We start from the raw sequence: 13,843 nt of genomic DNA on the forward strand, positions 1-13,843 counted from the left end.
CCTGAAGTGCCCGTAGATGGCCTGTGGTAGCGGAGACAGAGACGGAGCCGGGGAAGCAGTTCCCCCATCATGGGTCATCCGACAAACATCTGTTGCTCGCAGGGGCCCTGCGAAGAGCCTCTCGTCCGATGCTGTAGCCTGAGCCGTCGTCGCCCAGCAAATGGCCCCATCCGCCGACACGCGCGGTGCGTTGGAAGCCCAGCTCGGTTCGTCTGAAGCTGATGCCGATGGAGCCGGTGCCAGAAACAAGGACCATGATGGAGTCGATGTCCTGTTCCGCAGACATGGAGGCGGACAACAGGTCGGTGTCGGCGGTGATTCTTGGCCGCGTCCCAGGCGGCGTTTTGACAAGCTCGTAGACTGCGTTATTGACTGCCTGCGCGAGAGCTGGCCGCTCATATCCAGCGATGCCAAACCACACTGATTGGAAGGTGATGTTGCCAAACTTGCGACCCTTGGTCACGGGGCAGTCGTCTGCCGCGTCTTGGATAGCCTGTGACATGGAGGCGATGGCAGCGTCCAGCCCAATGCTCGATCTACAGCGAGACAACCCGGAGAAGACTTAGCCAGGCGGGCAGTTATACCGCAACGTCGATTGCCAAAGCATGCGCATGCTCACTTACACGTTGCACGGCCCTGCTGCACCGCACCCAGAAACACCATCCCCGGACATGATGACGGCCTTGCAGCTCGTGCCGCCGGCGTCTACACAGAGAACAAGCGCGTCACCCTGTGCTCTGTCCCTGGCCACTTGCTGGCTCTCATGCTCTTCAAATACCCTTGCGAGAACGCCCTGGTGCCGCCGGAGACGTGCTTCCGCGTCGGCAATCGGCACACTCAACACAACGGTGGCAGCAGCGAGTTTGACGCTACCGCGGCACTCATGCAGGATCCGGCCAAGCTCCTCATAAGACTGCGTGCAGGTCGGGCCTCCAATGAACCTCAAGATGTTCCTTGCGCGCTGCTGTAGCTTGACGTTGGTTGCTCGCAGATCCACCATCTGGTCTCATAGGTCAGTTTCTTGTCATACCTTCCAAAATAGGCAATTTTGCAAGTGTGCCGGGAACGACAACAAGTGCAGACCCACGAGATTGCCATGCGTCTTGCCCAGCTTGACCATGATGCCGGTACTCAGCATGTTGAGAATCAGCTTGGTTGCCGTCCCGGCCTTCATCCGCGTGCCGCCCGTCACGGCCTCGGGTCCCGTCACGGCCGCAATGAGATGATGGGCATTGCCCTCGCTTGCCACCGCCGACGGCTCGACGCAAACAACGCCCGCGGTGACGCCGCCGGCCCTCCGGACGTTTCCAGTCCGCCCAGGACATAGGGCGTCCGTCCAGAAGAGGCGATTCCAATCAGCGAGTCGGCCTGCGGGTCTCTCGTCTCGGTTTGAAGGCCGGCTAATTGGTCCGTCATCTTTTTTAAAGTCACAAGCCGTAACGTAATTGGGCTCCAGAAAAATAAAGTAACCTAAAATAAAATAATCGCACAAGTGACTCGAGATATGATGGACAATTTACAGCCAAACCCAGACGAACCCCGACGGTCTGGAGCCCTACTCATCCACGCTACGAGTATGTGATGCTTCGCATTCAGTGCGCACTGCTCTCAGTCCGAAGATGCCACAAGAGACAAACAGTGACGGCGGCAAGGCGGGTGTGGCGGACGTGGCGGACGTGGCGGCCGTCAAAACTGCCATTTACGGACACGATTGCTCCGTTCCGCGAGAGCAGCCTTTCAACCTTCACAACCTTGTATTATTACATCACGGCCGCCGGCAAAGGCACTTCACCGAAATAGAATGACAATTCCCGGCCCCCTCCCCCCCTTCAAAACGCACCCCGCAACCTCGCCCTCTGGACTCCATTTCCCCCGTGGGAGAGAAGAGGGTGGGAGAGGGCGGCAAAGAGGAATCCTCACCACACGAGCGCCCATCCACGGCAAAAGGTCTTTTTTGGCCAAAAAGGACCCGGTCACGAGTCAAGACCAAACATACATGAACAAGCCTGCCCCCAGTCTCCTCTTGGCAACCAAGCCAGTCGACCTGGCTGTGGAGTTGAGCGCCACCATGTAACGTGTGAGGATTTGCAGACAGGTGCGCCCATTCCAACGGCCTGTCGGCAACGACTTTGAAATGCCAAGCCCAACTTCCCAAGTTTGCCAAGCTTCTTGCCAAGCTTGGGGGCCATGCCAGGGCTTCTGATATGCAAGATCCCCTGTTTAGATTGTCGGCGCCTTGATATATGATCCATTGTAACCCCAAGATTTTGGGGGGCCGCTCCCGTGCTCGCCCTGGGAAAAAAGTTTTCTTTTTTTTGTGTCTTCTCGCCCCCTTTCCCCAGAATCGCGCAGTAGCTGTGCCCTCTTTTTTTACCCCTCCTCCGCAGATTCGCAATGGCACAGTCACACGAGGCGGATCGAGTAGCTTCAGCCGACAACCACAAGCCCTCGGCCGTTCATGACGCAGACAACAACACCGCGACTCGGAATGTCGATGCCACGGAACGGGCCATGCCCCCCGAGGAGCCGAAGACGGCGGGTTTGCGGCCGCATCCCTCCAGGATTGTTCGCTTTTACTCTCATCCGTGGACGCAGATCCTGTTGATCTCCTTTATCTGCTTCTGCATGCCTGGGGTGCGTTTTCCCCTCTGCCGCGAGCCTGTGACACTCCTCGGGAATGGCGGACTGACAATGCTGAAACCTCGTAGATGTACAATGCGCTCACGGGACTCGGCGGCTCGGGACAAGTTGATTCGACCGTCGCCGCCAATGCCACCGTCGCTCTGCTCTCGGCCACCGCAGCAACAGCCCTGACCGTCGCCGGCCCCGTCTTCTCCATCCTCGGACCGCGCATCAGCTTTCTCATGGCCGGCTGGACGTATGCGCTGTACAGCGGCTCGCTCCTCCACTTCAACCACACGGGCAACGGCGCCTTTGTCATTGGGTCCGGCGCCGTCGCCGGCATCGGCTCGTCCTTTGTCTGGATCGTCCAGGGCGCCATCATGACCACGTACGTCGACGAGGCGCAAAAGGGCCGCGCCATTGCCGTCTTCTGGACCATCTTCAACCTCGGCGGCGGCATCGGCTCCCTGGCCTCGTTCGGCCTCAACTACGACTCCACGTCTGGCACCGTCTCGGACTCGACCTACGTTGCCCTCATGGCCATCATGCTGTTCGGCTGGACCCTCGGCGTCTTCATCTGCTCGCCCTCTCGCATCCGCCTGGCCCAGCTGAACAAGGCCGTCGAGACGGAGAAGCACACCCTGGGGGGAACCGCCATGACGGCCATCAAGACCATTGCCAAGTGGCGCGTCCTCTGCATGCTGCCGCTCTTCTTCTCCGCCAACGTCTTTTACAGCTACCAGCAGAACCAGGTCAACGGCGAGACCTTCAACATCCGCACCCGCTCCCTCAACGGCGCCCTGTACTGGATGGCCCAGATGCTCGGCGGCCTCTTGATCGGCCTGCTCCTCGATCTCCCCTGCTTCGACCGCCCTACGCGTGCCAGGCTCGGCTGGGCCACCGTCTTCGTGACCGGCATGGCCATCTGGGGGGGAGGCTATGAGTTCCAGAAGTGGCAGGACGCCCGCCTGGCCGCTGGCCACCGCCAGGACGCTGACTTTAAGGAGGGAGGCATCTCTACCGGTCCCATTTTCCTGTACATCTTCTACGGCGCCTACGACGCCCTGTGGCAAGGCTACGCCTACTGGCTCATTGGCACCGAATCCAACAGCTCGGCCCGCGCCGCCGTGCTCGTCGGGGCTTACAAGTCTCTGCAAGCTGCCGGCGGTGCCATGGCATGGCGTATCAATGCCCAGAAGGTGGCTCCGATGAGCCAGTTTGGGATGAACTGGGGCATGTGTATCGGTTCCTTGGTCATCGTGTTGCCGACTGTGTTGACAGTCTCCAAGACCACAACAACGGATGACGAGGCAAAGGTTACGTCAGGAGCGCAGCAACGACCTAGCAAATTGGTCACAGAGGAGTAGATGTGGCGGCGATTTGAATGGAATTCATGTCTTGGTTTATCCATATAATTGCATAGCGTAATATATACCACGAGTCGTCGTCTTTTTGGTCACTGGGAGTTTGCGACCTCTTGGCCAATCTGTACTTTTTGAGGTTGATCTTATTTTCCCTTTACTCTGCTGCTTCACCTGGCTCATCCTGTCGAGCCTGTAGGTCTCTCAACGTTGACCCGTCTTTCGTATACTCGATAGCCGGGGTAAACTCTCATGCCTCCCCTTCCTGTCCAATTTGTTGAATAGGTGCAGTACGGATGTCGCGGTTAAGACACGGTCGCATAACTTGGCAATATCATTAGCGAACGTGTTCATGCCGGCAGCTGTGTGGGAACAGTTGTAGATTGTGAGGTTATCAGTATTTATTGGGGGCCTGTGTTCCGCTGATTAGCAGCACGTCTTACTTATTCCCAAAGAATCAAGCTCATAGATTTCGTACTAATGTGTGGGTAAAGAAACGGCTCTGATGTTGTCATGTATCTGCCCACACCTATCAACAAACTCTTTACTAGGCATGCTGGGGGCGTCCATATTGCGGACATGCACTGATGTAGGCTAGCGAAGGAAAATGATGATGCTCGAGATCTCAACTAGAATAGAAGCTAGGGCGAGAGACCGAAGAGAGTCGTAGAAGCTCGTAGAAGCTCGTTCTTCCAGCTGCCGTTGTGGTGTGGTAGTGATGTGAAGGTGAGGTGAAGGTGAGAGAATAGCCTCCGTGTGTCTGTGGCATTTGCCGCCACCTGCAGGACGCTGTAGCGGTCTGGTGCCGTGTGCGCTTATTTCTCAGGGAGTCTTTGCCAAAGCCTACAAGACACAAATTTGGCAGCCAAAGCTTGTACAGCCGTATATAGCTCACCAATGCCGTATATAGAATCATTGCCCTGGTGAGGGCGGCGAATTTGGGGCCGGGATTTGGAGCTCGTAGACGCGTTGGTCAGATGAGAATCGAGGCTGTCGAGGCTGTCATTGCCCCTTGCTCAGTTGTATACTATTTGAGGAGAAGAGGCTATGGAGTTGGCAGCCCTTCGCTCCATGCAAAAGGCGAGGCGGGAGATTTACAGCCTTCCTCAACGAGGTTCTGAAATCCGTGACCAAGTCAACGGTCGCAGAGAGAGTGCAGCTATACTTGTACCGATGTTTGTATCGCGAGGGAATACATAAAACTGACTTCATGAGCCCTAGCATACTTTTCCTTGGTCAAATTCGGTAACGCTTCCATCAACACCTACGAAGGAGGAGTGGGTGTGGCGGAAAGAGTCGAGCTGCTCTTTGGGAAAGACACCGACTATACCAGTCATGAAGATAAACGTTCGTGCAACCAGACACTCATGTTGTTTGCGCCAGTCCAGCCGGGCGCGTTGCACGCAATTTCTCGATTGAGAAATGGTGCCAGCAATGAATGCCACAGCTGCCAAAATGGACTTGACATCGTCGTGAAGAATACGCCACAAACCTCCACGGACAGAGCTAAGACTTGTCGCAGCGACAATCTCACTTGCCTATATAGGTAATATGGCGAATAATAACCGTTGGTGGCGTGTCGTGTCGTGTTTCAACGGTGAAAGTTGTTTTCATCTTCATCTTGTACCCCGGCCTTGTCGAGTGCGAAATAGCTTCGATGGTCGGCGAGTCGTGAACCACACCAAAGCAGGACGTCTCAAGGTCGTACATGGGCACAACCACGCCATTGCCTGGTCTGAGCCAAATGTCCCAAGGCCACGTCTTCAGCTTTTATGAGTGAATCGTCAACTCGACGCCACTTTGAAGAGGACGACGCCTTGGTGCGATACCGACAAGCAAACTGATGGCGGCGCACCCCCCAAAGGAACCATCAAAGGGCGACGCGGCTCATGGCTCGGCGAGGCAAATCAGACACGAGAGAAGTTGGTGCCTTGGTGTGACGACATGAGTGTAGGTCCTGTGATGGCAGGGCTGAGGCTATGACTGTAAGACAACAGCTGCAGGCTGCAACCCGGGACTAGCGGTGCGACCTTGAGGACGGCGTCTGGCACACATGGTCGAGTTCGGTAGCATCAAGGGCCATGCGGCTCAAGTAGGTTGCTTTCGCATACGTAGGCCAAGGAACTGCTGGGCTGTATTGACCGTCAGCAGGTGATGTACATATGCAACGGGTTGTTTGTGCCGTGGACGTCGAGAAGATTGCACAAGGTCTTCCGTGGTGCTGCAGCCCGCGGCCTGCGCTACCCACCTGGACCTACCCAGGGAGGTAGATGGCGAATATTTGAAAAACCTACCTTGTACGCACCACCGGCGGGCAACGATGAGAGCGACAGCAAAGTCCGGCATCGCAAGCTGTGTGTGTGGGAAGTGAAGTGAGGCGCGGACACAGTACGGGACGAGACGAGACGCGAAGCACCGGGAGAAGGAGCGACGCTTTGGCCAAATGACTCTGAATGTCAACCAAGAGTCGATTCAATCTTTGCTCCCAACCACGCACCGGTTAATTTTGGATGCCTGGCGAGCAAGAAAGCGAGTGAGGCTCTGGCCGATTCTCGTCGTCACCCCGTCATGGCGTCATGTCGTGCCTGTACATTTCCGCGAGACGCTGGAATGCCAGACCCGGTGCGAGGCTGGATGTGATTCTCGTCTAGAGGCTTCCTGTTGCACCAGACAGAGCTTGTGGCCCTGCGGTGCCCTAGCAGCGACCCATTTGCCAGATCAAGTGGCCCGTCTCAATGTTCAATGTTGCCTCGAACCAGCATGGGGTGGTGTGCGCGTGCATTCTTTGTTCTGCTTGTGTCGCCTTCAACTGCCGCTGACACCAGTATCCCAATTATATTAATTGATCCATGCGGCTCACCCCCCCTTGCATATTTGAAGGGACCCTTGTCCGCCTCTGCGTGGGAATATCACACCAGACACGGACTTCTAAAAACATCAATAACTAGTTAACTACATTACTTGACAGCCTCGTCGAGCCAAAGGTCTTTGAATACATTGGCGCCGCACACAGACCAGCCAGACAAAGAGGATCCCCACTCATCATCCATCTCACACATCTCTCAATCTTACACATCTCACACGGCCTGCATGCGCCTCGCGCGTGCGAATCCACAGTTTCCCGGGCCATCTTGAATCGTTTCCTGCCCCCTCTTCCCCCCCCTCCTTCTCGGCTTGCCGCAAGCCTCCCGGGCGCTTCCCGCCAGCTCCCCGCCAGTCACCTGCGCCACCACTGACTGACTTCACGTCAACTGGTCCTTGCGCTGGAGCCAGTTCTGCAATTGCGGGTTTGCCAAGTTGCCAAGCGCTGAGTGCCGGCCCGCGTTCTACATACGGCACACACATAGATAGCCGGCGCAGCAAGTACCAACGTGGGTACGGCCTTGGTCTCAATTGGACTCTCCACAACAATTCAAGCTCCCGTCCATTGTCCAACGTCCAACGTCTTCTAACGGCGGGCTTCTAAAGTTGTGATTCCTTGCGCGCTGAGCAGGCTGAGCATATCGACGTCCGCAGGCCATCTGGACATTGCGCTCAAGTCAACGGTGCTGCATCGCACCTGCCGTTTCCCCAGTTGAACAGCCACCAGACACTGCGCACCCTGGCAACATTGGACGCTTCAGTACTTGCTCCAGTACCTAGGTACTTCCTGCCACTCACCAACCCAGGCGTTTACTCAAGCACCTGGATACTCGGGTCCTGAACAGGCAGTCAGCATCTATCCGGAGGCTCAACAGCTGCCGGCTGGAGGCCCTGAGGCCACTTAAGCAGTGAACCCCGGTCTTGCACTTCAGCTCTCTTCCCTCTGTTCCTACAGACCAGAACTGTTCTTTCTTTGCTCGCAAATAAGACCTGACTCGACTCTCCCAGCCAAGACGCACCAAACCAGTTACCACCCCCAGGTCAGTTTCCCCTCCTTTTGAGCGCCGTCCAGCAAACAGTGCTCTGTTCTCTGTTCTGCACGGTATCGTATGCGCACCGCGTACTGAGTACATTGTGCCTGCTAAAACATGCCCTGATTCTCAGGACCGAGTTACTGTATATGGCCCAATACTTTCTCTCCCCCAAAATACTCAGGAAGCGCAAGTTGAGCACGCGACAGCTGCCGAATCTGCCAGAATATGCAGTCAATCTACGCAGAAAGAGACCACATACCCTTGCCAGCAACCAGGCCCGGGAGATGAGTGTGATTTACATACGCTCCTATCCGTCGCGGCCCCATGAGCTCGAAGCCGAGTCTACGACCACCTCGTCCAATGGTAAAGGCAGCAACCCCGCTGTCAGGAAGCGCAAATGGCGAGTCTCGATTCGTGTCAACAACAACGCCCCGACCTTGGCAGATATCGAGGACCCGTTTCGCCAAGTTGACTACAAGGGAGTCTTTGAGCAGTACTTGCGAAGCTCCGACAGACCCCGTTGGGGCTCTCAGAACCTGATCCCCGACCAGGAGGGTTTGGATGCAATAGCCCTGGCAGAGAAGCGAATTGAAGAGTACGGCAGGCTACTGTTCGACCAGCTGGATAACCAGACAAGTTTCTTCAAAACCGGCGATTCTGAAGCTCAGATCTATGTGGTTGAGCATCACGACTACCACGCCGTTGGCAATGCTGCCGGCGGCATTCACTGCCTGGCGTGGGAGCTACTAGAGTCCGTAGAGATAGCACGTCTGCCCAAATTGCGCTTGCGCGTGACGCGGGTCAGCGACTTCCCGGCTCGTCGATTGCTTCAACCGCCACGGCCAGACGGCCAGCGGCTAGCAGGAATTCAAGCAGATCCCAACGCCACCTTCAAGATTTTGCTGGTTATTGCCCGCGACTTTTCCCGCACCGGCGCCGAACGAGACCCGGAGCCAGACTTGGCACAATGGCCACTTATGAATCTTCAAAAGAGGCTCCGAAGCCGCCTCACCCTGGAAATTGTGCGACCAGGTAGCCTCGAAGAACTAGACCGTCATTTGGGCATACGAGCCAAGCAAAAAGTCGAGTTTAACCTGGTTCACTTTGACCTCCACGGGCGACTTATGCGTAATGAGTGCGTGGCTATGTCCCCTGTGCACTTCACTCCCTCCTGTTGATCATACTGTTTCCTCACTTTCAACCCAATTAAGCTCGGGTCTACTTGCTAACCGGCATGGCTTAGGTCCGGCGTAGCGGTTCCCTGGTTGTTGTTCGCAAGGCAGCACAGACCCAGTGCTTCAGAGTTTTCCATCCCTCAGACGCAACTTGCCCAAGCTGAAGCCGTTGCCGAAGTTCTTTCTCGGCATCAGGTTGAAAATGTTGTGCTCAATGCATGTCTATCGGCATACAACCGGTCTGGTCCCGCAACCAACTTGGCACACATATTTCTCCGATATGGTATTTCGAACGTCTCGGCCATGTGGTACTTATGTTCACTGGAAGACAGTTGAAGCCTACGTAGAAGCCTTTTACGACAAGTTGCTCATTGAGTGCCTCGACTTTCACGTGGCGGCTCAGCGAGCGAGGGAGTCTCTGCGGCAGCAGCCCACCAGTCTCCCAGAACGGACATACCAGGACTTCTTCCTCTGCGTCAATTACGCGCGCGACGTGCACAGGACCGACAGCATGCTACGCGGAGTCAGTCCATCGCCTTCGGCCAAGTCGCACGAGTCGACAATAACCACGTCCAACATCTCGATGAAGAGTTCCCGAAGCGGGATTTGGATAAAACCATCATCAAGGTTCGCAGACAGTCTTGGCTCGGGGGATGAGCCAATATTGCGGCTTCAGTTGCACCTTTTGGAGCTCGAGTACAAGCTCATGACATTCAGAATCGTATACGCCAGTGATTTAGACCAGGCCGGCTCCGACCTGAATGGGACGCTGGACAAGATGATCAATATGTGGCTCAACACCAATCTCATTGACGAGGTGCATTACTACAAGGCCAAAGACTTTGGCAAGCGCAATCTCATTTCTGGGGCTGTCTCAGTGTCTCCGCGAAGCAAACACACACGATCGAGTCACGGTGGCCCACTACAACGCTTGTTTCCGCGTACTGTAGATTCGCTGCGACAGACGTTGCACATTGTGAGGGAGGTTGACAGCGTGGTGGATCCGGGGATGCAAGCTGACGAGCTAGAAAACCAACGACAAGAAGAGCGACGGTTGCTGGCTCAAGAGGGTTTGCAACAGTTTGCCATCAAACTGCATGAGGAGGGCTGCAGCTACATGATTTTCGTTGGGAGTCAGAATGCCCAATGGTGGCGAACATATCTCCAAGCTCTAGACGGCGAGTGGTGGCTAAACATGCCGTGGAGCTTCACCGTACACACCAGATTTACCAAGGAGACAAAGACAGCTGCAGGAATGGACGAACGCAGACCGTGTGAACCGGCAGGGCTGGCCCTTGGCCAAGTCGACGCCCAGGTTGCCTGATTAGTTCCCCATGGGGTCTTATTATGCTTTTGTGCTGAACATGCATGTCTTGCGTTCAGCATGAGTAGAGGACGAATGCTGTGGCACGATATAGACGATGACAAGGGGATCACACCTGTACTACTATACTAACTGACTGGCATTTCTACGGAGACTGGTTTACGTTGTTTACTTGCTTACATGATTTTGCGGGCGACAATGCATGGAACTCGGCGCGATGGCGACTTTGCTTGGCTTGATTTTGGGTGTGTTTGTTAGTTGCGTGGCATTTGCGTGGGAGCCCGGTTTGCGGCTTCTTGTATTGGTAGAGTTTGATACAGAGGGTAATGGTGAATAGATTGGTTGTTCTTTACATTGAGCGACGAGCAGTCTCGAGATATACAGCATGACCAAGAATTGCCGTGCTAGATGAAGAGCAGGTGGTGCAATGCGGTAGCTGCTACATGCCATGAAAGCATTCCGCATTCCGCATTCCGCCTACCATTTTGTCCACCGACCTACTCAAGTAGGTACCCCAGGTCGGTTCATCCTTTTGCTCGCCATTCCCGCGCTGTGGCAGAAACTCTATTTTCCGACCGACGGAACAGCGTCCGGTCCCAGGCCAGCTTATCGAGCGCAAGCAATTGCTAGGCTTGCTATCCGAATACGAACGAGGGGGGGTGTGGTCCGTCTCGACAGTTTGACAGCCCTGACAAGGCTCAGCACACGAACATCCTTCTCCCCCCTCCCTCTCCGTTCAATATATCATGCTGCTGTAGCTGCGATTGCCGGAGAACACGTTGCCATTTTTACCTCGGCATGTCGGCATGTCGCATGTCGGCATGTCGCCATGTCGCAGAATTCCTTCTACCAGGCCATTTGTATTACTCGCAGTGAGCAGCGTGCCAAGCCGGACAACGCACGACGTGGGGCGTTCCCGAAGCCATCTCCTGGGCTGCAAAGTAAGCTTGCTGACGTAGCGCCTTTGTCCTGGTATATTAGTTGGCTACTTCCGCCCTAGGCTTTTGTTCTCATTTTCTTCGTCCTTTTTAATGATAAATTGCTGCCTTTTTTTTTCCCCTCCTGAATTTTCCCTCATTGTGGAGTGGTTTGGTGGATGCGTCTTGGATTGTTGGCGCCGAGCGGGCTTCTTTCCTTGATTAGCGTCGAGACATATTGTCTTAAAAAAAAAAAAACACCATGGGCTCATCCTCGGACGTCATGGCCAATGGCCACGAGCACGAGCACATCCTGCGGCCCCGACCACGAAAGGGCCTCCGTACGCAAGTTACGCGGACCCTGTCCGGCGGGAGCGACGCTCATGCTGGGGTGGTGAGCGAGAGCGCGCCAGCAAGCGGGTTGACGAGGTGAGTCGTGCTTCCAGACATGGGCAGCAAACACCATGAATGACCAAGATCTTTTGACAGCAAGACCGCTGACTGACCTGACCTGACCAACGATAGCGGCCGCTCCACGCCCGTGCCGGAAAACGCGCCCCCGTCGGCAAAGTCGCTCTCGTCAGCGCGCAAGCTCGCCCGCGCCGAGCAGAGGCGGCGCATCTTCCCGACCATCGAGTACGCCTCGCGCGTGTCGCACTTTGACCCGGAGAGCGACTACCGCGACTTCCACGGCTTCTTCAACCTGTTCTGGATCGGGCTGGCCATCATGGGCATCACCACCATGCTGCGCAACATGCGGGACACGGGCTACCCCCTCCGCATCCAGATATGGAGCCTCTTCACCGTCAAGCTGTGGCACCTGGCCATCGCCGACTTCCTCATGGTGGCCACGTCGCTCGTCGGCCTGCCGCTGCACGCCATCTTCAGGAGAGCCCCCGCGGGCGCCGCCCTGACCTGGGCAAAGGGCGGCATGGCCATCCAGAGCATCTACCAGGTGCTGTGGCTGGCCCTCTGGATCGCCGTGCCCTTTGTGCTCGAGTGGACGTGGACCGCCCAGGTCTTCCTGCTGCTGCACACCATGGTCATGCTCATGAAGATGCACTCGTACGCCTTCTACAACGGCCACCTGTCCGAGACGGAGAAGCGTCTGCGGTCGCTGGATTCGCCTGGCGACAAGGCCGACACCAGCCCGGCCTACGTCTATCCCACCGCCAACCTCCGCCGCGGCAGCATCTCGGGCATCCCCTCGTCCCAGAACAACAGCCCATCATCATCGCCCCCCGAGCTCACCAGGCAGCAGCACCGTCTCCATCACACGACGCACCCCGCCGACATCGAATCCCTCCGCGAGGCCCTCGCCCGCGAACTCACCTCCCCCATGGGCAACACGACGTACCCGCGCAACCTCACCTGGGCCAACTACATCGACTACCTCTTCTGCCCGACCCTCTGCTACGAGCTCGAGTACCCGCGCACGCCGCGCATAAACTGGACCTCGCTCGTCGCCAAGACCATTGCCACCTTTGGCTGCATCTTCCTCCTCACCGTCACCTCGGAGGAGTTCATCCTGCCCGTGCTCGTTGACGCCCAGCGCCGCCTCAGCGCCCCCTCGCCCGTGTCCGCCCCGGAGGCCCTCCTCATCCTCGCCGAGTCCATCTCGTGGCTCCTGTTCCCCTTCATGCTCACCTTCCTGCTCGTCTTCCTCGTCATCTTCGAGTACGTCCTCGGCGCCTTTGCCGAAATCACCCGCTTCGCCGACCGTCACTTTTACGCCGACTGGTGGAACTCGACCGACTGGATGGAGTTTTCGCGCGAGTGGAACGTCCCCGTCTACTCCTTTCTGCGCCGCCACGTCTACAGCGCCTCGCGCCCGCACACGGGCAAGATGCTCGCCACCGTCATCACCTTCCTCATCTCCGCCGCCATGCACGAGGTCGTCATGGCCTGCATCACCAAGAAGATCCGCGGCTACGGCTTCATCTGCCAGATGCTGCAGCTGCCCATTGTCATGCTGCAGCGCACGAGGTGCATCAGGGGCAGGAAGACGCTGAATAACGTCTGCTTCTGGTGCTCCATGATTCTGGGCCTGAGCCTGGTACGTTTTGCTCCCCTCTCTCTCTCTGTGTGTGTGTCTGTGTCTGTCTCTGTCTCTGCCCCGTTGCGAATAATAATATGCTTGCTTTCCCACGGCTAACACGAATCAGATATGTGCTCTTTACGTGCTTGTATAATTTGTTTGTATTTATCCACAAATTACCCGTCGCGTGCACTGTGGTCTCAGTCACAAACGGTCATGCATGCCATTTACTTTTTTTTTTATTTGGCCATCACTCGACGAGATACCCCATCATTTTAGTTGCCGTAACCATGTCTAGTCAAGCGTCACGAGCCACGTCAAGTTGTTGTCGTAGTGTTGCAAAGAGCTACTAGTATCTGTACTCTCGTGTGAATTGAAAGTGGGGCTACCATCAGCCAAAATGCTGCACCTTCTTACTATCCTATTCATTCATTGCATCCTCAGTCGCAAACGGCGGTTATAATAACGCCCATCACCATAAGCCATCAGAGGATAGCATCAGTAAGTAGC

The 13,843-nt window shown here is 56.1% G+C and overlaps 5 protein-coding genes across 5 annotated transcripts; 4 read left to right on the plus strand and 1 right to left on the minus strand.

The window, feature by feature from the left end:
- Nucleotides 1-67: 67 nt before the first annotated feature.
- J3458_018979 (uncharacterized protein) lies at nucleotides 68-1,415 on the minus strand (the record flags this gene model as incomplete). The annotated part of the gene is made up of 3 exons (XM_066121343.1): nucleotides 1,088-1,415; nucleotides 624-1,000; nucleotides 68-536 (listed from the first exon to the last, which is right to left on the minus strand). The coding sequence occupies exons 1-3, from the start codon at nucleotides 1,172-1,174 to the stop codon at nucleotides 68-70; spliced, it is 933 nt and encodes a 310-aa protein (XP_065973700.1). The 5' UTR covers nucleotides 1,175-1,415.
- Nucleotides 1,416-2,394: 979 nt separating this feature from the next.
- On the plus strand, nucleotides 2,395-3,989 carry J3458_018980 (uncharacterized protein; the record flags this gene model as incomplete). Its single annotated transcript, XM_007810100.2, has 2 exons — nucleotides 2,395-2,634; nucleotides 2,709-3,989. 2 exons carry the CDS (start codon nucleotides 2,395-2,397, stop codon nucleotides 3,987-3,989), a joined length of 1,521 nt encoding a protein of 506 aa, XP_007808291.1.
- A 4,036-nt stretch (nucleotides 3,990-8,025) lies between these two features.
- J3458_018981 (uncharacterized protein) lies at nucleotides 8,026-9,390 on the plus strand (the record flags this gene model as incomplete). The annotated part of the gene is made up of 2 exons (XM_007810101.2): nucleotides 8,026-9,014; nucleotides 9,123-9,390. The coding sequence occupies 2 exons, from the start codon at nucleotides 8,026-8,028 to the stop codon at nucleotides 9,388-9,390; spliced, it is 1,257 nt and encodes a 418-aa protein (XP_007808292.2).
- Nucleotides 9,391-9,565: 175 nt separating this feature from the next.
- J3458_018982 (uncharacterized protein) lies at nucleotides 9,566-10,378 on the plus strand (the record flags this gene model as incomplete). Its single annotated transcript, XM_066121344.1, has 1 exon — nucleotides 9,566-10,378. The coding sequence occupies one exon, from the start codon at nucleotides 9,566-9,568 to the stop codon at nucleotides 10,376-10,378; it is 813 nt and encodes a 270-aa protein (XP_065973701.1).
- Nucleotides 10,379-10,701: 323 nt separating this feature from the next.
- Nucleotides 10,702-13,603, plus strand: are2 (o-acyltransferase). Its single transcript, XM_066121345.1, has 2 exons — nucleotides 10,702-11,724; nucleotides 11,821-13,603. The coding sequence occupies exons 1-2, from the start codon at nucleotides 11,558-11,560 to the stop codon at nucleotides 13,448-13,450; spliced, it is 1,797 nt and encodes a 598-aa protein (XP_065973702.1). The 5' UTR covers nucleotides 10,702-11,557; the 3' UTR covers nucleotides 13,451-13,603.
- Nucleotides 13,604-13,843: the final 240 nt, after the last annotated feature.

This window comes from Metarhizium acridum (assembly GCF_019434415.1).
Source record: "Metarhizium acridum strain ARSEF 324 chromosome Unknown scaffold_555, whole genome shotgun sequence".
NCBI classification, from domain to species: Eukaryota; Fungi; Ascomycota; class Sordariomycetes; order Hypocreales; family Clavicipitaceae; genus Metarhizium; species Metarhizium acridum.

Coding starts and splice junctions, on each gene's coding strand:
- are2 (XM_066121345.1), top strand. CDS start 11,558: ATGGGCTCATCCTCGGACGTCATGGCCAATGGCCACGAGCACGAGCAC. Junction 11,725..11,820: donor CCAGCAAGCGGGTTGACGAG/GTGAGTCGTGCT, acceptor GACCAACGATAG/CGGCCGCTCCACGCCCGTGC.